General features: G+C 39.5%; 1 protein-coding gene across 4 annotated transcripts in view; it reads left to right on the top strand.

Moving 5' to 3' along the window:
• The window catches only part of Cttnbp2 (cortactin binding protein 2), a 148,747-nt gene that overhangs the window by 85,005 nt on the left and 38,819 nt on the right, over nucleotides 1–24,923 (top strand). For 3 of the 4 annotated variants that reach the window (NR_149735.1, NM_080285.2, XM_011241065.3), the window contains exons 5-11: nucleotides 2,571–2,774; nucleotides 4,078–4,177; nucleotides 6,232–6,382; nucleotides 9,196–9,447; nucleotides 15,914–16,031; nucleotides 21,456–21,731; nucleotides 23,662–23,757. Coding sequence is in view for 3 of the 4 variants with exons in the window: in NM_080285.2 (NP_525024.1) it covers nucleotides 2,571–2,774; nucleotides 4,078–4,177; nucleotides 6,232–6,382; nucleotides 9,196–9,447; nucleotides 15,914–16,031; nucleotides 21,456–21,731; nucleotides 23,662–23,757 (1,197 nt within the window). In the remaining variant the exon portion in view is untranslated. Of the gene's footprint in view, nucleotides 1–1,053; nucleotides 1,094–2,570; nucleotides 2,775–4,077; nucleotides 4,178–6,231; nucleotides 6,383–9,195; nucleotides 9,448–15,913; nucleotides 16,032–21,455; nucleotides 21,732–23,661; nucleotides 23,758–24,923 lie in introns of all 4 variants that reach the window. The other variant, XM_006505104.3, reaches the window with a different exon arrangement.

The raw sequence follows: 24,923 nt of genomic DNA, 5'->3' as shown, positions 1-24,923 counted from the left end.
CTAATGTCTGCCTCCAATGCTGCGTAGCTGAATGACTATCTAACATCTGTAGAGTAGCTGTGTGGATTCAGGTTTATTCTGTCCTTAACTAATGCAGTTAATCACAGATCATCATTTCTCTTATGATTGAGAATTTCAGATGAATACTAGTGTCGTGCTGACATCTTTCTTTTATTTTCCCCATATTTGTAACAGGATTTATTAAAATAAATTGTGCCGGGAGAACATTGGAAATTATAGTAAAAATATAGCATTCGTTTAAAATGTAAGAGCTTAAAGTTCACAATAGTTACAAAACATGTTCTTTTATGAAAATTTAAAAGTCATTTTTTCAGTCCTCCAAGGAAACTGATACTGCTTCCTTTGAGTCTGACTGGGAAAATGACATTTCATGACCTAACGATTAAGAACATTTTTGAATAAAGCCTTTTACCTTTCCCATTAGTGGGGTCTTCCAGAAGATTATATACATGATTGAATATTTCTATATAAAACAATATTTTAATATAAGACAATATTTGTATTGTTTTCCCCAAAGCCTACAACTGTGATTTAAAAAAAAAAAAAAAAAGAGCAAACTTTATTATGTACACATTGGTATTCATGGAAGAATATCAAGAACCAACATTCCTTGAATGAGATGTAAAGGAGAGATGACAGAGTGTGTGTGTATGCATGTGTACATGTTTGCGTGCGTGTGTGCATGCATGTGTGTGTGTGTGTGTGTGTGTGTGTGTGTGTATGCATGTGTACATGTTTGCGTGCGTGTGTGCATGCGTGCATGTGTGCGTGCGTGTGTGTGTGTGTGTGTATGTATGTGTGTGTGTGTGTATGCTTGCGTGTGTGTGTGTGTGTGTGTGTTGATAGCATGAAAGCAGACCCCCTCCCTGTTCTGCTGGGGACAGTAGTGTAATGCTTCCCTCTTGCTTGTGTTTGCTTTACAGTCAAGGTGTCCTACCTTGGTGTTTATAATTTTCTGTCTATCATCCATTTCTAATAAGTACTGATTTAATTTTTGTGGGCCTGTTTTTTTTTTGTTTGTTTGTTTTTAAGAAAATACAAAAGGTAAAATGTACCAGAGAGGAGCCTTCTTGTAAGTATGAAGTAAAAATACTACTTTTCTAAGAAGACCTAATCAATATGGATGGGGAAATATTATAAAGATTTGAGAAATACTGATTTTTATAAACATTTTAATTGTCTGTCATTGCTGTCCTGTTATGATAAAACAATAAATAATCCATGGATTCAAATTATTGATTATAAAGATATAATTTTGATGTTTCAATATTCCATGGATTTCTATTTGCATAAATGGCCTCTCTTTGATTAATTTTCATTAAGAATTTTCAATATTCTGAGGAGCTTCTTTTATATGTACTTTTAACTACATCCTGAAAGAACTAAGGCCAAAAATTTGTCATTAACCATAAGAATTGACTATTACATCATGTTAATGTAACTAATACCTTGATAGAGGGAAAAGAAAGCACACCTATAACATCTTGCTGAAGAGAATGTTACATGTACCCATGGAAAGTCTGCTTGAAGAATCTCTATGTGTAGTTACATACAGTACTGCTTGAAAGTATTGGGGCTCACTCGCTGTATTTAAGCTGAAAAAGCACAGTTACCAATTAAATAAACATTTGTACTTTACTGTTTTTACAGCCTTTTGATCAAGGAAGGATTCAGAAAATTTTCCAGGCTATATGCAGCCGACTTCACACTCTTAACAGATTCTCTTCTAAAGCTGCTAAACACTGATGAGAACTATCTAACCATGATAACTCTTTACAGTCTTTGTTAAAGTGATATGGTAGAGTGCCCTGCTTTGTTGGCCAATTCCAAAAGTTTGTTAGTCCTGCTGGGAAGATGGCGAGAGATGGTAGTTTTCAAAACTGTTATTGAACTCTGTGCTGCCATACAATACATCTATATCTATATCTATATCTATATCTATATATCTATATATATATAGATATAGTATTTCTGTTAGCTTTTAACACCCATTATTTGTTTCTCAGATATAGAAATTCAAGGAATAGAACAAACTCCTGATAGAATAAGGTCCATTTCCTGGTTTATACAAAATAATTACCTTAGAGACATTGTCAAAGAAACTCTTTGAAGTTACGGTGGTATCTTACACCTACTTTATTTACATTGCCATATTAGTATTGAAATTAAGGTCACCTTTACACAATTTTAGGATTCAAAATGATTTGAAATTCTAAATAGAAATTTAAGTTTGTGAAGTGTGATAGCCAACTTGGTTTCCTAAAACCAAACCAATTATTTCTTTAATTCTTTTTTTTTTTTTTTTTGGTGCTAAACTGACAACTAAAAATAACATGTCCTCATTAAGGTTAATTTAATTAGCACCAGATAGAAAGTCTGAAAATAACAGTATGGGTTTGTGCTAAGAAAGTATTAACAGATTGATAGTGTTAGAAACCATGTAATCTTCTAGGGATACATGTTCATGTCTCTGTGTGTGTGATTCAAAAAGGAATGGTAGTATCTGTCTCTTCTTCCTGCTCACTAACTAGGGTCACTTTAACCTACAGGCTGGTCACCCTCCCTAACCCCTTTGCTAATGAGTGGTGGTCCTGCCCCCCTGGCTGGCAGGCCCACCCTTCTTCAGCAAGCTGCTGCCCAGGGAAATGTCACTTTATTATCAATGCTGCTTAATGAAGAAGGACTGGACATAAATTACTCCTGCGAAGATGGCCATTCTGCCTTGTATTCTGCTGCTAAGAATGGACATACAGGTAAAAAGCCAAAACAAAACAAAACAAAAAAAACAAACCAACAGTGTCTTACCTTAACATACTTGGCAAAAGTATGGATGACCAAAGGTGATTTAAATCACTGCTGTGAGCAAAGGGTCCTCTTGGATTTCTTTTTTTTTTTTTTTTAAGGAGGAACAGAATGGGGATTTTTTAAAAATAAGTTTTAAAGTCTTATGAATATTTAAGGACCTAATTATATGGCCCCTTACTGTAAAATGTAGAGCCAGTGGTGAATCAATTTTCACAAAGGTACAACAAAATGTATTGTCCATATAGAGATTTTTAAACACACATTAAAATGTAACTCTCCATCCGAGGTCACTCTTGTCAGCACAGAGTAACCCTGATTTCCTTGGTAGCAAGAATACCTGCTGTGGGAGAAGCAGGTCTTCCAGGCTCTTAGGCTTAGGTGTTGAGTGGCTGCCACAGTGAGGCTCTACCAATTAGAAAGAGTGGACTTGTAATAATTTATAGTTATTTAGATTGGTTTTTTTTTTGAGAAGTGAAAACTTACTATAAATGTTATGACAGCAAAGACTAATAATTCTTTTTACTCTTTCAAATGCAAATCTTGTAGTTAACTATACTAAAACACGTGGTAACACAGAAAAAGAGATGGCTTGACTACATGTTCTAAGCTACTATGTGTGTGCACTGTGGACTATTTCCTGCTTGGATCAGATAGACTCGGAGCTAAGGAGACTCAGTACATGTAAAGCACTTTGGAATTCAAAAGGCACTGGGGGAATTTTCTTCACTGTAGAGAAATTAAATTTAGATCATTCAGTATTATTTATGAAAGTTCTGTGTTAGTGATGTTTGTGTCTCAGGTGGCTTTCTGTGGGCTTTCCTTGATCTTCAAGTAGCCAAGTGTAGGATGGCCCACATAGAAGTACTTTGATGATTAGATTAGCATTAATCATTCAGTAAGAATGTAACTATATAAATACAGTTTGGTAAACAGATCTGATTGTCTGCCCCAAAACATTCTTTTGAAGAAAATCAGGCCTAGAACCTAGCAAAGTATTTTTCCGGTACATGGTATTCTTTTTTTAACCCATCAACAACTCTACTGGAAATATTTTTTTAAAACCATGTCTTGGTGGCTGTGGAGATATCCTGTCTTCAGGAAAAGAGATGGCTCTCCATGTGAAAGTCTGTGGCATGCCACATCCAGCAGGACAGAGCGGTCAGGTCAGCCTTTGCTGCTAGATTCTCTGCACAGCTTAGAGGGAACCTGGCTCATCATTGCACTGAGTGACCTTCTGTTAAAATCCTGTAGACTGTGTGCGATTGCTGCTGAATGCAGAAGCCCGAGTCGACGCTGCTGATAAAAATGGCTTCACACCCTTGTGCGTCGCAGCTGCTCAGGGACATTTTGAGTAAGTGATGCTCTTCATTCTTCTTTTCCTATGGAAGTGGACCCCTTTTTAATATTTGGCACAGAGTTCACTCCTGCTAAGTATGTAAATGAGTGGTTAATAGTCATTGAGAAATCCACCAAACATATTTGAGTGTTCAAATGCAAAGAAGGACCTTAGATTTGTTCTCATAATAATAGTTAAGTGCTGTATCTAAAGCAAGTGTGTATATGTCTAGTCTGTATATAATCTGTACATAGATGTATACAATCTGATCTATCCATCAATGAACTTGCTTCTGGAAAAGCTCAACATTAGTATAGCAATGGAGAACAAAGTAAGGTGTGCTGAGAGCTTTGTCTGCTTTCTCTTTTCTATAAAGGCTTTTGTTAGTGCTAACATTAAAGGTAGAACGTAGAATTATATTGTTTACTAAAATCCCGTTATTCTACAGTAAGGTAAGTTATTTGATAGTCCCAAATGCTCCTGTTTCTTCATTCACAATTAAGAGAAAAATCAAAGCAAAGCTTTTGCAAACTGAAAGTAGCTCATGTACAAAGGGAACCTGTTAATTAATATGCACATAACTTTAACCATGAGTTCTAAAGAGCTTCGAAGTCATTAAATACAGGGATTTCTTTTTAAAAACTAAAAGTCCCATTTTAATAATAGAATATTGTCAAATTGCTGTCCTGCGTGTGCTGAGCTGGCAGGTTGTGAGGAATAAATACTGCAGCCACCTTTCAGATCCATCTGTCCAGAGAGAAATAGTCTTGCACAAATTACAGCATCCATGACATTTTGGTTATAAGCCTTAGCCTTCAACAGCTGAGCTACTTCCCCAGCTCAAACTATACCATTCTTAAAAATAAAGCTTTTTAGAATTCACATCAGCACTGTTAATTCTAAGTGTGTTCTCCAGTATTCCGGAGGCAGCCTTCAGTGTCTAGAGTCATTGCTCGTATGTGTCTGCCATGCGTCTCAGCAGCCTGGCTTCAGTTTGGGAACTCACATCAGAGCTACTTTTTGCTGTTACCTTCTGGTTATATTCTGTGTCCCACTGAACAGATCTCTCCTGCTGGCTTGGGTTTCCGTGTCCGTCACCTTCATGTTACCAGGCCATCTGTAAGCTCCGTGCTTGGAGGATGTCACTGTCACAGTACAGAAGCATGGATAGCTTTGGACAAAAAAAAACAAAAAAACAAAAAAAAACAAAACCCTGTGGAAATTCAGGAATCAGTAAATTTAAAGATTGCGTCACACAGATATGTCAGCGTGTTACTTAAAAAAAAAAAAAGTAATAACTTATGTAAGCCAAATGCTGAAAGAAAAATGAACTCCCCAAAGGCAAATCCTTCACTTTGTCCACATTCTATCTCTGTGTTGAACTAATCACAAAGTCGCAGTCGCAGCATGGCCTCCTTTTCTTCTTGAGTGTGTTTCTGTGTAGCTGTGTCCTCAGAAGCCAGCTCCTACCCAAAGAGACAGCCTCTTCCATCCTTCTCTCAAGGCAGCCCTTTTCCCAGCCCCCTGCTCCTTTTTATAGAGGAAGCACACAGTGCTCGGCTGTCTATGCTATTTATAATCATTTTCTTGAGTGAATAAAAAAAAAAATCACAGAATGATTCAGCAGCCTCATGTGTTTTTTTGGGGTTTTTTTTTTGTTTTTTTTTTTGTTTTTTTTTTTTTGTTTGTTTGTTTTTTGTCAAGGCAAAAACCATTTTGAATCACAAATACTATGTAATGTATACCAAGTACGGTATAACATTTAACCTAACAAATCAAACCTGTTCCAAGGACAACTCCTGTAAAAGTTGGTAAGAAGGATCCTGAACTAGGTTTGAACATTTGTAAATGGACAATTTTATGTTTTCATAAATTTTGAGACTAAAGTTTAGTTTTTAGTCATATGAAAGTGATAGCAAGCCAATAATGTACAGAAGGTCTGAATGAAATAATTGACACGTCAATATGAATGCTTGGTCATGCATGTTATCTGGATTTAATACCTGCTCAGGGAGCCCTTTCCAGGTGATGCCTCATCTGTATGTAACTAATCATAATTCTATGTACAGATGTATAGAATTACTAACTGCATACAATGCCAACATTAATCACTCTGCTGCTGGAGGACAGACACCTTTGTACTTGGCCTGTAAAAATGGAAATAAGGAATGTATCAAACTCCTGCTGGAAGCTGGCACTGACCGGAGCATAAAAACCAGAGTAAGTACCCTTTTGGGAGAGTGTTCCCCGACATATGTTATTTATATTGTGTCTGAAAACTAGGCATATATATATACTATAGCTCGCATATATCTACTATACATGCATACATATGACAGGTACAGATTCTTTTCTTTGTTATTGTTCCCTGTAGAAAGCAGTATATGGCTACATTGCTTTCGCACTGTAGACAACATTATAAGTAGGATGGAGACTTAAGTGTGTGGAAGGATGCGTGTAGGCACTATGTAAATGCTACGGTGTTTTGTATGAGGGATGTGACCATCTCTAGAAATTCACAGGCCATGGTAAAGAAGGCACGGTGGAGCTTTGAAACTAGCCTCCCACAAATGCTGAAGGACAACTGTGCATGGATACCCACTCTTCCGTTGTGCTTTCGCTTTAGGATCCTGCTTTAAGTGACCTCTGAGTCTCTCCCTTGCTAATTAACATTCTGGTCCGTTTTCCCTCGCAAGTCATTCAAATTCTGAGACTAAACATAAAAAGAGGGGAATTTTGGTGCTCTTAGTATTTCAGAATTAGAGAAGACAATGAACGTGTAAGTTTTTATTATTGAACAAATACTATTCTTTGATGCCATTATGTAATTTCTCAGACAAGAACCAATCATTAGGTATTAATATTAGCAAAGGTAACAAGGCCAGCTATGAGTATTTTCCATTGTAAATTATTGTTAGAGCTTAAAAACAAAACAAATCTCCAGTATTATTTTTACTCGATGTCAAGTTTTTAATAAATTTTAGTTTTTTAAATTAAAGTTCTTATTGTACATGTATGAGTGTTTTGCTTATAGGCATGTCTAAGCCACTTGCATGCCTAGTTCCCAAAGAGGATCTGGCCATCTCCCCAGATCCTCCTTTTAAAAAGAAAATCTGAAAAGGGTAGTTTAGTTTCACATTTCTTTATTTTATATATTTTATCCAAGAAATGGATGTTTGGATGTATTCACTACAAAATGCTATCTTATTGCTAGAAGATAAATGAATTTTGCATCATTAACCTGAGTAAGAAGTTCAACATGGAAGGTTAAACAGCATCCTGCTGAGAACGCAGATCAGCGCCCGGAAGCTAGCTTTGTTGGGCTGAGCAGATTGTTTACACAATACGACAACACACTGTATAATTGATAAGTAACCTGGGGTGGGTGTGTAATTATGTCTTATGCCTTTTAATGCTTAGGTAGTAAGAGAAAGTGGAATGTTGAAAGGTTTTTGTCTGGTCTTGTTTTTTTTTCCTAGAAACACTGTTAGGAATTTGTAAATTAGGAAGCTAATGGGCACTTCTTCTCTGTGGCCTAAGTAGGGGTCATCCCCCTGCAGAAGAAAGCAGGGATCTGCTGTTCCTGACTGCAAGGCAGATCATGCCCGGTTCTAGTTAACTAACTGCCTGTGTGGTTTTTATCTTGGTCAACTGAATTTTACTGGCATGAAATCCAGAAGGAGAGAAAAAGTCCTCAAGGGTCAGCTTAGGAAAAGCTCACAGTACTTAGTACACATTGAGATGGTGCCTTACTTACTGGCTAATAGTCTTAGTCTTTACATCATCACTATAAAAACAAAACAAAACAAAACAAAACAAAACAAAACAAAACAAAAACCAGTGCAGTGGTGCTGAATGCCTCTAATTCCAGCACTTGGGAGGCAAAAAACAATATCAAGTTCTTGGATAGATGCATAGTAAGACCTTTTCTCAAAGCACATATTAAAAAACAAAAAGTTTTATAGCTTACTGAAATATATTTAGTATAACAATATGGAATTCTATATGAAAATGATCTTAAAACAACAATATAAAGGCAAAAACAAAAACAAAAACCAAAAACCAAAGCCCCAACACAAATCAATTATTTGATAAAATCTTTAAAGACAAACAAGAGTTTCTATGTTGTAGGCAGACCCACCTGTGTGTCAGAATGAGAGTCTGAGAGGGGACTGGGGATTTTTTTCCCCCTAGAACCATGCTTGTCAAATTTAAATTCATTCCTTTCCCTTGCTGGGCATGATTGCTAGGCAGGTGGGGCCTCCCCACCAGAGGTCAGGTTCCCTTTATCTGGAGATAGGCTTGGGGAACTGCAGTCTCAGAGGGTATTGAGGTTGCTCCACTGCCGTGAGCTTATGATGACTCAAGAAACCAGCCAAGTGGACAAGGGGGTGGGGCAGAGCAATTCATTCTAGAAAATGGCCTCAGTGATCTTAATTGAACCATTTTCCAACACTGATTGGAATCCCGCCACACTCAGAAGTTCCTGAGCACAGGCCCATAGATAGCTAATGAACGTATTTGGGCTTTGCTTTTTCCACGTTGCTACCTTTTCCTTTTTACCTAGAATCTTTCCTTCTGGAATCCTTGGCATTAAAATATTCAGATCATTTCAGTTAGTAACACTGGTTTGCTGCAGTGTTTTTCAGTGCATTACTAATTAATTAATACCATTATCATTGCATATAAAATCTCATTAGGATAAAGTTCACTCCATTTTTTAATACTAAATTGAAATTCTGGTTGGCCAGGCATTAATACTGAGGAGACTAAGCAGGACCTACTCGCTCCAGAAGGTAACTGTTAGGTGAAAATGATTATTTATCAACAAACATGAATCACAGTTGTGGGAATTAATGTCACCAAGAAAAGTGAGAGAACTTAAGTTCATCAGGAATATTCAGGAGTGGACTGCCTCCATTTCCTGATGAGGTGGTTTGTGACCAAGAGAATTTAGAGGTGGACTCAAAATAACACAGTTCTCACCATTAATGTTTTTCTCAACCTTTCCCGCCTGGTCAATGTATTTTCAGGATGGCTGGACGCCAATTCACGCAGCTGTGGACACTGGTAATGTGGACAGCCTCAAGCTCCTGATGTACCATAGAGTGCGAGCCCATGGAAACTCTTTGAGTTCAGAAGAGCCCAAGTCAGGCTTGTTCAGCTTGAATGGAGGAGAGAGCCCTACGGGTCCATCTAAGCCTGTGGTTCCTGCAGACCTAATTAACCACGCTGACAAAGAAGGCTGGACTGCTGCCCACATTGCTGCCTCCAAAGGTTTCAAGGTACGTCTGGGAGCAGCCGGCCCCTTTGCCCAGTTGTAAATTTGATGAGTGGCAGAGTCATTTGTATTTGATCTGGTGTGTTTAGACTGAGTAAATCGAAATGGAGTAATACCTTTGCAGAAGGCCAGGAGCTGCTGCTACAAACTGACTCTCATTTCTCTCTAAAAGATAATTACAGTCAGGGACATGAGAAAACTTTCATTATTTAAAATCTTTTATTTATTTTATTTTTTTAATCTTATATTTATTTATAAGGCATACAACAGTAAAATCAAATATTTTTATCTCCTCTGCCTTAGGATGGAAAGGTGAATATTAGTGTAATTAGTTCATACTAGTTGCCTAGAGGGAGGATCACGACACTCCTGATAGCTAAGACTTTAGCTAAGCATGCTACTGTCTGCAGAGAAAATGTGTTCTTAGCTCTTAGACCAGCGGTACATACTCAAGCTACAAGTGGAGAATAAGGAGACAAACTCGATCACAAGATGATGGACAGGCATCATATCAACAGCTCAGTCTGTGATGTGGAAAACTGGAGGTTATGTGTTTTAAAGAACGGGACTTTAGGGAGATTCCACTTTGCAGATGGTTCATTCTCACCGAGGTAGAAATTATTCGGGGTCCTGTAGACTATGGGAGAGAACAATCCAGGTAAAGGAAAAATAAAAATAGAAACACAGAAGTAGGAGCAAGTGGCGAGCAGCCCCGAGTAAGTTCAGGAAAATAGGAATAAAAAAATGCTAGCTGGTCTTTGTTGCTTTGGAGGGGATCTTCAGTAACATTTAATAAGGAGCCTGGTATAAAATTCCCAGTGAATATACAGCCAGGAGGAGGTTTTAGAAAAATAAGATTAAATGGTTTCCCAGTTTAAATTATTTAAGAATAGTATTTAGACCATTTGGGATTTGGATCACCTGGATAGCAGAGAGGACCAGACTAAGTGGTGGAAGGTGGTGGGAACAAGGGTAATAAGGAGAGTTACAGACAGAAATGGTCAAGGCTGAAGCAGAAGATGGGTTAATGAGCAAAGTGCTCTTTGCACAAGCACAAGGAACTGTGCTTTGATAAATAGCACGCACGTAAGAGCTGAGCATGGTAGCACGCTCTTACAACTCCAGTACTGAGGGTGTAGACACAGGGAGATCCTGGGGGTGAGCGGTGGGACTTGCTGGTCAGTCAATCCAGCTGAAACAAGCATCATGCTCAAGGTGCGATTCTGCCTCAAAACATAGGGTGGAGAGTAACAGAAGAAGATACCCCCAAATCGGCTTCTGGCCTTCACATGTACACACACAGGCAAGCAGGTATGCTCATATATGCACCCCCTGCACACACATACACACACACACACACACACACACACATGCATAGACACATACACAACAATAATTAAGTGACTAGGGATAGAACACAGAATAAGCACGGGAAAGGAGTAGACCTGAATGGAAAGATACTGTTTTGCAGGAAGAGCAAGGAAAAAGCATTGATTAGTGAGATAGCTGGTGGTTTGAGTTATCCTGGAATGAAGCACGAGACTCATTCTTTCCAGATGGAAATACCTGTTGGAAACTATTAGGTCTGTGACAGACACTGTGTCCTGCACAGTTCGATTTTCAAAAAGAGAGAGAAGAGAAAAGCGCCATTTATTTGGGGCTGGTTAGCTTACATTTCCCTTCCGGTTACTCTTTAACTCAAAGGGAAGGAAAATTCTAAGAACTGATATGTAGGTAGCATTTTAATGGAATACCATAGTGTACAGTATACAATATTTTAGGAAACCAAAATGGAAAGTGTAAGCCATTCAAGTCTGAACATGTAGTTGCTTAGAGACTGGCAATCTTGGTGACAAGGGGGACTGCTGTTCACATCACAACCATCTCCAAAACCATTAAATAAATAAGTAAATAGATAAAATCTCTGTGAGATATGCGGAGTGGGTTATGAATACACCCAGCCTTAGGAAGAAAACAGAGGTAAATCAGAGGTCTCTGACCTAAGGTGTTTGCCTGCCTGGCTACTTCTGGGAGGAACCTCCTCCTCCCCCTCCCCTCCATAGGGAGCTAGCCTTCAGTGAAGGATGCTAATGCTGCAGTCTCTTCAATATGAGGTGTTCTTAGTCCCAGGGTTTTGATCATCAATGATGGTATTTCCATTGATCCCTCAGACCCTGACAGCCATAAATGTTCCTTCACTGTTGAGTAATGGGAATATGGCCTCTTTCTCCCAGAATAGGACTCTTCTGCATCCTCTTCTTTTCAAAAAGATAAGATCAATGTTTTGATCTGAGATTTTACAGAATGATTGACAACCCAGTCTGCTTAAGCTGTTTAAATAGTAAATTCTCTTAGCTCTGTAGTGGGCATTTAATCTTCCATTTTGACCTCTTTATTTTATGATTAGGACATCTAAGCCCGAGAGGGTTTAATAGATAGTGGTTGGGAATGAAGCCCAGATTTCCTGATTTCATTAGTCTCTTTCACTCTACATCCTTCCTTTCTAGTCAAAAGCGTTGTAAAATATATCTGCGTCACTTGTCTAAAACAATGTTTCCATTCTGGCCAAGATAGCTTTCCCAGATTATCCATTTATAATAATTTGCTAAGGCCAGTTTTCAGAAACAATAAATCACAACTATCAGTGTGTAGTAAATCACTCTAGTTTAACCACAATAGGTCCTTGAAAATGATCTCAGTCGGCCAGAAAGCTAGTCTGTATAAACCTGAAGGTGTTGCTCAATAAACTCAGACTCAGAAACAAACACGTGGCCATTCTCTCTCTTACGCAGATCCTAGAGTTTTATTGTTATCTATATGCAAGTGTAGGTAGAGGCTATTCAACTGGAAACAATGTGGGGATGCACATTTAGGACTTGTTCCTGCAAAAGCCACAGCTGAAGCTGAAAATGTCATGAGCTTTTAATAAACAGGAGACAGTGGAGTCTCGGAGTCACTAGAGTAAACCCAGCAGGGAAGCAAACACCAAGGGGAAATACCCGATGAGAATATAGTTTAGTTTTATCAACTTGACAGGAATTAGAGTCACCTAAGAAGAGGGAACCTTGATTAAGAAATTACTTCCCTCTGATTGGCCTGTGAGCCTGTAGGAAATGTGTAGGGCATTACCTTGATTAATAATTTATGTAGGAGGGCCCACCCACTGTGGGTAGTGACCTAGCCCTTACCTCCACCCCTTGGCAAGTGGTCTTGGACTTTATATAGAAAACATTTGGTTCAAGCCATGAAGAGCAAGGCAGTTAGTAGCTTTCCTCCATGACCACTGCTTCAGTTCCTACTTCCATGTCTGGAATTCCTTCCCTGACTTCCCTACATCATGTATCATAACTTGTTAGCTGAAATTAACCCTTTCTTCCCAAGTTGTTTTTTTTTTTTTTTTTTTGTCATGGCATTTTATCATATCAACAAGAAAGCAAGTTAGAATGAGAGGAGAGAAGGGGACTTCAGAAATAGAGAAGGCTTAAAAGGAAAAAAAAATGGGGGAGAGGACTGAAGATCAACAAAACAAAGCATGTATAAAAATGTCTTCATGAAACTGCTCAGATTTCAGTGGAGAATTGTGCGATTTTAGAGCCTGAAGCAACAGAGGTCACTCATTCTGACCCCTCCCTGTGCATTCTACATGAAGAATTGGAGTGTTGGAAAATGGTTGAATTTCTCAATGACGGCTCATGTAGAATTCAGCTCCCACATCGGCACTTGCTTCTTTGCCGTCCTAGTTGGGTTTCCTGTGGTTACATTTGCTCAGCCATTACTTCTTTTTTTTTTTTTTTCCATTTTTTATTAGGTATTTAGCTCATTTACATTTCCAATGCTATACCAAAAGTCCCCCATACCCACCCACCCCCACTCCCCTACCCACCCACTCCCCCTTTTTGGCCCTGGCGTTCCCCTGTACTGGGGCATATAAAGTTTGCGTGTCCAGTGGGCCTCTCTTTCCAGTGATGGCTGACTAGGCCAATGGAGGAGCTAGAGAAAGTAGCCAAGAAGCTAAAGGGATCTGCAACCCTATAGGTGGAACAACATTATGAACTAACCAGTACCCCGGAGCTCTTGACTCTAGCTGCATATGTATCAGCCATTACTTCTAACAGCAGCTGCTAGAGAGAAGGTTGAACCAGGGATAAGCCCTTCTTTGTTTCCTGGAAGCAGATCAAAGAACTGAGTGAAACTCACTCTTTTGTTGTGAGAACTTTGAGAAGTCAAAATCCTGCCCAAGAACTGAGAAGATTGGAGTTAAACTCCTCTGTCACTGATAAAAGCTTATGTTCCCAGACAAATCTTCTTCATTCATTTATCTATTTATCTATTTTTTTCATTTTTTTAATGCTTTTTGTTTTCTTTGTTGGTTTGTTTGAGATATAGAGGCCTCTATTGAGATACAATAGACATGTCTGTGTAGCCAGAACTGTGGTGTAGAACTGCCTGTGTAGCCAACCCTGTGGTCTAGAACTGCCAGTGGAGCCCAGACTAGCCATCAACTCACAGCAGTCTGTCAGTCCTAGCTTCTCTTATGCCGGGGTTACACATGAGCCACCATGGACAGTTTTTCAGAGTATTTTCTGTTGGGAGATTATTTGACTGTCTTCCTGTGGGTGGGTCAGACTTCTAACTTATCTGTCGCCAAGTCTGTGGCTTCCTATCCCTCCTACCCTTCTGTGGTTCTCCGCATTATTTAATATTGTTAGTATCCAAGACAACCCCCTTTCCCAGGGCTTCTAATACTGCTCCATGCTCCTTTCCCCTCTGGCTACTCTAGCAATTCGCAGCATCTGTTCTGGTGGGCCTCCCCCTGATTTTTGTTTGTTTTGTTTTTTTAACAAGCTCATCTGCTTTCTAGCTTCAACTGGATCTTCTGCAGTAACTAGTCCCAAGTAACTAGTCAAGTCTGCCTTCTGTACCTTCCCTGTAGAGTTTTCTTTCCAGAATCTCAAAAGTCATTTTCAGTCAATCTTCTGGACAGACTATGACTCTTCTTTAGCATCCATTTAAATGTTGTGCAGTGGCTGTAGAAGCTCTTGGGGAAAACCTGCTGGGCCCAAGTGTTCATCTAGGTTTGTTTTCCCCTGGAATTCTGCACAGCACTGTGGGATTAGGCCTGTAGCAGTGCTAGATGCCATTATCCTTGTGGCCCCATCCTCCATACTTCCCTCAAGAAGAAGGCAGCACTTAACATATGATGTCCCGGTGCCCTACCCACCAGTAAGGACGAAGCGATCCACTCTGAAGTCAGGCATCAAAGAGTCATACTTTGAGAGACTTGCAAATATGTGTTATAGCTCTCTATCAGTTTTAAAAAATAATTTAGTAACATCACCTAAATTATCTTTAGACTAGTATTTGCGGTGTGCACTGATAACTCACCTGCTAACTTAATTATTGGGGATGTTTTCTCACTGGCAATGACTATGTTGACTATAGTAAATTACAAAATGTGAAGTTCTACACCAAGAGTAGAGAAGGCTTTGCAGAGTGTCTCATTGGCTGTGCTGCAAGGTGCCTGAATGCATGCTGCTTGACAGTCATTAAAGACCGAGGGCTGGGGAGGAAAGGCAGTTGCTGGCACATGCAAAGCCCCAAGTTCCATCCTACAGAAAGAGGAGAAGGAAGAAAATATTTCACAGGTACAGATATTTCAGTTCCAGCAACTCAAATACACGTGTGTGTGTGTGTGTGTGTGTGTGTGTGTGTGTGTATGTATGTGTGTTGTCACTTGTATACTTTTTTGTCTGCCTGTCTTTGGGTGGGAGTGAATATTAGGAAGCACATGCCTCGTTTGTTGGCTTCTAGTGGTTTCTATTAACTTGCTTCTCTTACTTGGCGGTCTCATTATTCTTGTAAAAATATTAATCCATTACCGGGAGACAGCAAAAACAGCTGACTGAAGCAAAAGTCTTTCACTTTGTTTTACCAAGTTGAAAATGCGGTCTGGTGAAGATACCTCATTCTTCTTTTCACTCCATGAGACAACTTTTCCTTCTTAACCCAAGAGTCTTCACTTACATCACCAAACTGAAATGAAGCACTTGGGCTGGAGTTGTCCAGCAAGATCAAGACCCTAGATTCCATCCCCAGCATCTGGAAAATTATGCAAATGAAGTATTCTTTGCTTCACATGTCTATATATTATTTAGATACATTTGAGATTGTATGTGAGTTGCTGGAATTGAAGTAAGATTTTTCAGCTGTGAGTTCTTGATATATATATATGTATATATGTGTATATATACATACATATATATATATATATATATATATATATATATCCCAGACTGTTCTCAAACTCTTAATTTTCCTGCCTTCACCTCCAAAGTACGGGTACCACAGGGATATATGGCTAGGAATTCTTGGCCAGCGAGCTTGCCACAGGCAAGTGGCTTTGTCCCTTGGGTTTTGCGCCCAAGTTGATTGATTTGGACATGGATATAATAGTGTTCTTGTCTTTACAGAACTGCCTAGAAGTCTTGTGTAGGCATGGAGGACTAGAGCCGGAAAGGAGAGACAAGTGCAATCGGACTGTGCACGATGTTGCCACTGATGACTGCAAGCATTTGCTGGAGAATCTGAGTGAGTGATATTCCAGCCTATTGATTCCACCACGCCACGGGGGCTCTGGAGCACTGGGAAAGATACCCATGCTGCTCTAATGGACTCACACTCTTTACTCCTTTTGAGCCTTATTTATTGCAAACACGCTTTTGAGGATGGCAATACCTTTTTCCCTCATGTAAAAATTAATGTGCAGGTCTTTGCCATACAAAGAGTGCCAGCTCGCTCTTAGATTTTACTGACTAACCTGGGAGAACAATCTAAATGATTACCCCCCTCCCATGCCCCAATTCTTTGGAAATACTAGAATACCAGGTGAGAAATCCCAGCTGTGCTCTCTGCAGCTGCTGATCTGATGAGCCTGGCAAGGGGGTTGCCTCCAGCACTTGGTTACTACCAGCTTTGCAGATAATTTATGATCTCATGGGTCCCCTCTGGCTCTCTAAGTGCATGCTCCTCTGTGAATTTTATAAAAATGTTCCCCTGTAGGCTTATCAGTATGGAATGCCAGATCATAGAAAATATTATAACATATTGATTATCTCTCAATGTAGCTGTTAAGCCAGGTATTTTTGTAATTATTATCTTTAGGATAAACAAAATTTTAACATCTAAAACAATGTTTTAACCTCTAATTATACACTCAGAAATGGATCCATCTTTCTTTTCCCTTCCTCCCTCTCTTCCTTCTCTTGCTTCCCCTTTCTCCCTCCTTCCCTCCCTTTCTCATTCTTCACTTCCTCCCTCCATTCCTTCTTTTTGTTCTTCCATTTTCCTTCCAAACAGAGCCTCTCTTTGTAACATTCCCATACCTGAAGCTTGTAGTCCAGATTACCTTCAAATGCATGCTCCTCCTGCCTCAGTTTCCAAAGTACTGAGACAATAGGTGTGAACCACTAGAGCAGTGTTAGATATGTATCCCAGATCTATTCCCTGCCCAACTAGCCCCTCTCCCAGCCCCATTTTATTAATTTGCATGGCCTGATTTGTGGTACCCATATAGGCAAGGGTATGTGACATTCACTGGACCATGTTTGTCCTACTCGAGACTAACCCCATCCTTAAAGACAACTGGCTTCCCCTCCTGAAGCAGCTATCAACTACAAGCTCCTCACGTAGGGGTGGGTGCTTGTAAGACCCTCCTAGATGATGAAGTGTTCACTTATGCAGGTCTAGGCAACCACAGTGACTGAATTCATGAATAAGTAGTCCTGCCATGTCCAGAAGACTGTTTTGCCAGGGTCCTATGTGGCCTCTGGCTCTAATTTACCTTCTCTCTGACCAGTAGTGAGTTTTGCATTTACTGCTGCTGACCATGTGTGGTCTGAGATACACCCTAATTTGTGGATCTAGAGATAACAATTTCAAGGTCAGTTTTATGTTGTGTCCATTTAGCAAAATAATAGGTTAACTCATGGGAACTATGTGTTTCCTAAGGGTTGGTTCTTGGTCAGATTTACAGCATCGGCCATGTATTTCTTCCTGTCGAGTGGACTTTAGATCCAATCAGAAAGTAATTTGATACCCAAAACATACATGCTTCTATTGTACTCAATAAGAGTGTTTTTCCAGTTTTGGTTGTTATTGTAGCTAGCAGATTTGGGAAGAAAGTTTACATGAGGATTTTCCTAGGTCAAATTGGCCCATGTGCATGCTTGTGGGGGATAGTCTTGAGTGTTAATTGATATAAGACGACCCAGGCCATTGTATGCCACAATGGTCCCAGAACAATATAAGAAATAGAAAATCTGACTAGATACAGCTAAGAAGAAAGCAAGAAAAGATCCATATTTTTCTTTTTGCTCTTGACTGTAAATATGAGCTTCTGAAGTGAAAGACTATAACACAGAATTGTAAACCAGAAAACCCTTTCCAACCCTGCATTGCTTTATTGTGATGTTATTTGTCTCAGCAACAGAAATGAAACTACTCACTCATTATAAGGACTTACTACACCTAGATGATAACACATTTAATGTAAATTTCAGCTTTCACCAGCTACTTTGTTGAAACTAGATTATACAAAGTCATGTCCAGATTTAGGGGCATCTGTTAAATATATATCTTCCAGTTGAAAGGTGAAAATGGTGGGTAACACCTAGGGTTACAGCAGAAGGGGCCATGAGAAGAACTTGCATTCCAAAGCTACAGAATGATGAGTCAGCAGGAATCCATGATTGACAAATGTAGAGTCAAAAAGAGGGACATCATGGATCATTCCAAGGGTCTAGGAGTTGCTGCCCCCTCATTCAGGGGTTACGCTGACATGGCTTATAAAAATGTATAGATTTGAGATATCTGTGTCAAGTCAGCAGGAACTCTAAGGGAAAGATGAACTGTACATGTGACTTTGACAGTCAGCAGTCTGTCAGAGATAGTTAAAGTTATAGATCTGAGATGAGAAGAAGTCTGTGGGGGGAATGGCAGTAAAGATAGAAGGCAATTCTGAAATAGGCCACCATTAAACAGTCTTGATAAAGCCAAGGGGCCTGCAGGGGAAGACAGCAGTGGTTTGGAGGGCCCAGAGTCCTCTGTCAGGAGCAGAGGACATATATGTTAGATGCTGAGGGTAAGATACACAAGTGTCAACTGGAAAGTAAAATAATGGTAAGTTAGTGGAAAAGCCATTTTATTTTTTAAAATTTTTTATTAGATATTTTCTTCATTTACATTTCAAATACAATTCTGAAAGTCCCCTATACCCTCCCCCGTCCTGCTCCCCTACCCACCCACTCCCACTTCTTGGCCCTGGCATTCCCCTGTACTGACGCATATAAAGTTTGCATGACCAACGGGCCTCTCTTCCCAATAATGGCTGACTATACCATCTTGTGCTACATATGCAGCTAGAAACACGAGCTCTGGGGGGTACTGATTAGTTCATATTGTTGTTCCACCTATAGGGTTGCAGACCCTTTCAACTCCTTGGGTACTTTCTCTGGCTCCTTCGTTGGGGGCCCTGTGTTCCATCCAATAGCTGACTGTGAGCATCCACTTCTGTGTTTGCCAGGCACCAGCGTAGCCTTACAAGAGACAGCTAAAATCTTGCTAGCATATGCACTAATGTCTGGGTGGCTGATTATGGGATGGACCCCTGGGTGAGGCAGTCTCTGGATGGTCCATCCTTTCGTCTTAGCTCCAAACTGTGTCTCTGTAACGCCTTCCATGGTTATTTTATTCCCTATTCTAGGGAAGAATGAAGTATCCACGAGTTGGTCTCCCTCTTGATTTTCTTGTGTTTTGCAAATTGTATCTTGGGTATTCTAGGTTTCTGGACTAATATCCACTTATCAGTGAGTGCATATCAAGTGAGTTCTTTTGTGATTGGGTTACCTCACTCAGGATGATGCCCTCCAGGTCCATCCATCCATTTTCCTAAGAATTTCATAAATGCATTGTTGTTAATAGCTGAGTAGTACTCCATTGTGTAAATGTACCACATTTTCTGTATCCATTCCTCTGTTGAGGGACATCTGGGTTCTTTCCAATTTCTGGCTATTATAAATAGGGCTGCGATGAACATAGTGGAGCATGTGTCCTTAGAACGTCTTCTTGGTATATGCCCAGGAGAGGTATTGCTGGATCCTCTGGTAGTACTATGTCCAGTTTTCTGAGGAACCGCCAGACTGATTTCCAGAGTGGTTGTACAAGGGAAAAGCTATTTTAAAAGAGAGAAATTATGCATTTAGTTTTGTATTTTAATTATATTAAAATTAAAATTTGCCTTGTTTTATATATATATATATATATATATATATATATATATATATATATATATTTTTTTTTTTTTAAATTTGCTGTTAGAGAATTTCACACATGCCTGCAGTGTACTTTGATCACATTCACCACCACTCCCACTTCGTCCTGGGTAACCTCCATCATGGCCCACTCCCAACTTCATTTTTTATTTTTTAAATAACACACTGAATCTACTCAGTACTGGCCATTAGGCATGGTCGTTTTGTCATCCACTAAAAGCATTTTATTTTAGTACTAGAGCATAAAATACAAAATTCTTTCACTATGTGAGAAAGCCTTCAATAAGCTTCCACTCATTGAATTTTGTGGATTCTTAGTAAAACAAAATCTAGCTTTGCTGTGTCCTCTGTGACTTTAGTTCTTGAGTATCTGAACATACTTGGGAAGGAAGCTCGAGGCAGTGTCTGTGTAGACACTGTCACACTTCTACAATTTGATATTATTGTTTTATTTATATCTCATTACATAAACACTTTTGAGCAATTTCATTGAATATCTCTAAAGTTTTCAACTTTGTTTTTATAATACAAGAATTTATATTTAACAGTGTGTTGAATATTACAATTTATTAATTATAGTGATAAAATCATGAGACATACAAGATTTCAGAACAAACACAAGTGATTATTAGTAAACATAGCTGAGCTTATGAGAAGAAAAGTGCGTGTGTGCCAAGCTCAGGCGGTGGAGATTTCATTCGAAGCTTCTTCTGTTGAGGGGGAGGGTAGAACCAAGCAATAGAAGGCTAGCTTATCCTGCTCTAAGCCTCGGGAGCCAGAAGTTCCTGGTACAACACTGCACACTTATCAAATACTCACTGATATTTATCATGTAATTCTGACTTGAATTCATTACATCCCCTACAAACAAACAAAAATTTCCTCTCCATGACAATTCTCTGTATTTTTTTTTTTTTTTTTTTTTTTTGCCTTTAATGGAACACTGAAGGATAGCAAGACTAGGGACATTTACCAAGTTCATAGAGCAAGGAGAAAGCCACTTCTGGGGCTCAGATTCAAGTCTATCTTGACTGTCAGGGGACTATTTAAAGCCTACTGACTTTTGGAACCATATTCTAACTTGCTCATGACCTTGCATATAAAGATAAGGACTATATAGAGAACTCTAGATAAAAAGAGGACTCCTGGTCTTCCCGACTTTTCCTCCTCCTCCTGCTCCTCCACCTCTACCTCTTCTGCTTCTTCCTCTACCTCCTCCTCCACCTCTACCTCTTCTGCTTCTTCCTCTACCTCCTCCTCCACCTCTACCTCTTCTGCTTCTTCCTCTACCTCCTCCTCCACCTCTACCTCTTCTGCTTCTTCCTCTACCTCCTCCTCCACCTCTACCTCTTCTGCTTCTTCCTCTTTCGCCTCTTCCTCTTCCTCCTTTCTCTTCCTTTCTAACAGCCTGAGAATCTTGCTGCAGGGAAGAGACAATGAAGTAGAAAGGCTGAGATACAAGGGATGAAAATGGCCTACTTTATATGTTCCCAAAGAAACCATGTGGAGACTGGGAAACCAGTATTTGCTGCAGTACAAGAAGGCTCAGCTTAATATTCAATAAGATAGTTGCCTTTTGATTTATCTTTAAAGACCTCATAACTGCTTATTCTACTTAATAGCTTTGCTTTTTCCCCCATATCAAGGCTGTTTCTAAACTTCCATCTCTTTGTTCTTCTAACAGATGCTCTTAAAATACCCTTAAGGATTTCCGTGGGTGAGATTCAACCAAGCAACGATGTTTCTGACGACTTTGAATGTGAACATACGATATGCACTTTAAATATCCGCAAACAGACATCATGGGAAGATTTTTCCAAAGCAGTGAGTCAGGCTCTGACAAATCATTTCCAAGCCATCTCTTCTGATGGATGGTGGAGTCTGGAAGATGGGACATTTAATAATGCTACTGACTCCTGCATCGGTCTTGGCACCAGCAGTATACGATCCATCATGTTAGGTATAAGCAGCCTTGAAATGAAGTGAAAGTTTTAAATGCTTGAGTTTATTTGTGTCTGTGGGCTTCACAGCCTGATAGTTCACTGATGAAACATCTTCTAGGTTTGCTTGTGGCAACTGCCAGTACTGAAAACCTTGAGCCTTCACAATGAAGCCATTACATAATGGCGCCTTATTGTTATAAAAATGCTTTTATGCCTCAAGTAATATTAGAGAGTAAATAGCTTGAAAGCCTTTGATGAGGCTTTGTTATTACACTTGTACTCCAGATAAATAAATGCAAGAAGCTAACCACACTATAGATGCTTGCTTACATATAGCTTCTGAACTTAGCTCCAGATTTGCTCTCAGGCTCTGCCAGGTGTGCTATACTATGTTAACAGTACAATAGGATAATACAGGAGTCCAATGTGGTCTAGAATAGAAAGAAACCCTTTAATGAAGTTACCTTCAAATATCCCACATGGGATAGGTCAGCTTATTTCTAACAGACTTACAAAGAACTTGAAAAGATAAGATCTGTTTTCCAGTGAGCACAGTAAGAGCTCACAAAATATTCCTTGTCCCTGGCTGGTTTTTTTTTTTTTTTTTTTTTTTTTTTTAGATCCAAATTAACATCTATTAAAAATACTCTTTGCAAGGTCTGTGCATGATACTTTATGAAAACACACCAAAGCCACATTGAATAGCTACATAGGTATTAGAGGACTTGTCCAAAGGTACATGACTATTGAGCAAAGCAATCAGGACTCAACTCACAGGCTTACCAAGATGAAAGCATACATGTCCAGCAATTCAAGGAACCACATTTAAAAAGAATGGTCTCAGTGAAGGAAAGACAACCTTTACTATGGCTTTTATGTATCAGCTTATAACAGAAGGTGTTTTTTGAAGCAGGTTTGCTATAAAATATATCCCCATTAGCTTTAGAGTAACTTACTTGTGACAATCTTGGGATAATAGTCAAAATATTATTATGGAACTGTCGTGTAATTTTAGAATTGCATTAAGAAAACATGAGTGATTCTCGGGAACACATTTTGCCTGCCTAGCACAGGATTGGACAGAGCATGGCTCTGTGCTGAAGTCTGATATATGAAGACAAGACAGAGGTGTTCTGAGGGAAGTGGCTCTGTGCCTGCCGTTGTGCAGTTGATCTGGAAACTGGTGGCAAGGATTGGTTATTCCCAACAGTCAATCGAAGCACTTCTGTGAACAGTGGATGCCAGACGATTGAAGAGTCATGCTTACCACAGAGGTGTAGCATGCCCAAGTAGACATTTATTTCTAAAAGTCATTGAGTTTTTTGTGGTCAGAGAGCTTAGCTTAGTCTTTAATATAGTTTTACTCTTTCTATAGCCAATTTTATAATTGATGTTATTTTTAACCTTCATAAGTGAATTTTCTGTGTCACAATGAGAGGGACTTCAGATCAGCTGAGACCCAGAGGGGCTAGGGGTTATATGAGTACTAAGGCTGTGCTGGGATAGGTAACCTAAAATAGTTGGTGTGAGATCCTGAAACAATACCAAAATGTTCTGGAACCTTCTCTAAAATGACCCAGGGGGACTAGATAGTGAAGGATCAGATGTTCTTCAAAGTGCTGGGACTTGATGGTACAGTAGGCAGTGGCTTCAGGACATAAACATTTTGAGAACTTGACCTTGGAAACATCTGGATATATTTTTGTTCTTTAGGTATCTCCATAAATTACTGTTTTAAAGAAGTCTTTAGAACGGACAAGTTTCCCTCTGACCTTGAACAAAAATGTACCCGAGGAGTTCGTTGCCATTTGGATGCCCTGTGGCCTCAGATGCTCTGAACTCCTCAACACCTCACAGAGGAGAATGCGTTGTCCATTATGAAAGCACTGTGTGGGTTCTTCATGCCCTTGGCTGTCCGTGACTTTCTGGTTCCCTTTCTTCAATTAGGAAGTATGCCGTGGTCAACTGGTCAGAGCTTCTCCCAGTCCCCGTGGGACTTCTTGAAAAAGAAGAAGGTGGAGCAGGTCCTGGCGCTCTTGTCAGGTGATGAGTGGTCTCCCAGACTCATGTCATACCTAAGGCTCATGAGCCTCCCTGTGGGCTCGCACAGGGCCAGTCCTAAACTTAACTGTTCTATCTGCTCGCTTCTCGCAGTGCTTGTGTGGCTCCTACTATGAGGTCATGAGATGTTTTCTGAGCTATCTGACTAAAGGAGAGGGAAGACTTGGAAGTTGGAGTTCTGTTACCCTTGGTTATGTCTGCCCTGCTCTGCTCATAGACTCCTGCTGCTCTCATTATGTCCCTCATTAGAAACGACCTAAAGGCAAACTGGCCTGTTGCTAGGAGTGACAGACTGGCTTAAAAAAGAAATGTCTGCTGTTACTGTCCACCGGGATGTATGTCTGATATGATTATATTATAATGGCATACAGGAACATTAAGAAAGTATCTACTGTTTTCAGGCTGTGTTTTTATTTACGACACAATACAAGTATAATATCACTCAGTGGTCATAGCAGTCCAGTAAATTCTTTCCCTGCTTACTTCTAATTTATATATAAAACTGAGTCTCTGATTGATTTTCTTACGTAATGTCTAGTTATTAGTATGTGATGTATTTGCTGTTTCTTAACCCTGGATTATAAAAGGCTGATGATTTCTTCATGTATCTCCCATAGTTAGAAATAGACTTAGAAAAAAATAAGCGTTGACTCAAAATTTTAAGGTCTGAATTATATTCATGGCATTTTTTTTTTTAAATTGAGTATCCACCCTAGAAACATGTATTGCATTTCAATGAGGGTGTTGAGTGTCAGAACTTGAGGTAGGGATAGAACCTAAAAGAAGACCCTGGACTTGTAAAATAATATTAGGCGAGACTAAAGTTTTCCAAAGACCGGGTTATCTGTGTTAGCTTTCAAGAATGAACAGTGAAGCACAAAAGCTTGCATGTTCAGCTACAGAGTTACAGCTGGATTCTGGAGTTCCTGGCTGTAGTTGCTAAAATGGTCCTAGGACCTTCTTGGGGCAGGGGGTGGGGCAGCAAGGATCACTGTAGAGCTTTCAGGTTTCCAGGAGCACTAGTTATCATACTCACTCTTAGGTTTCTTGGCTAAATGTCAGCTCCTCTAAGTCCGCAATTATCCTGTTTCTTTCATAGTAGCTTGTGTGGTGTCTTGATCATCTGTATTTTACAAGAAGGCCAATTT

Source organism: Mus musculus, chromosome 6 (genome assembly GCF_000001635.26).
Source record: "Mus musculus strain C57BL/6J chromosome 6, GRCm38.p6 C57BL/6J".
In the NCBI taxonomy this organism is placed as follows: domain Eukaryota; kingdom Metazoa; phylum Chordata; class Mammalia; order Rodentia; family Muridae; genus Mus; species Mus musculus.
Note: the sequence above shows the minus strand (reverse complement) of the source record. Positions and strands in the feature narration are given on the sequence as shown.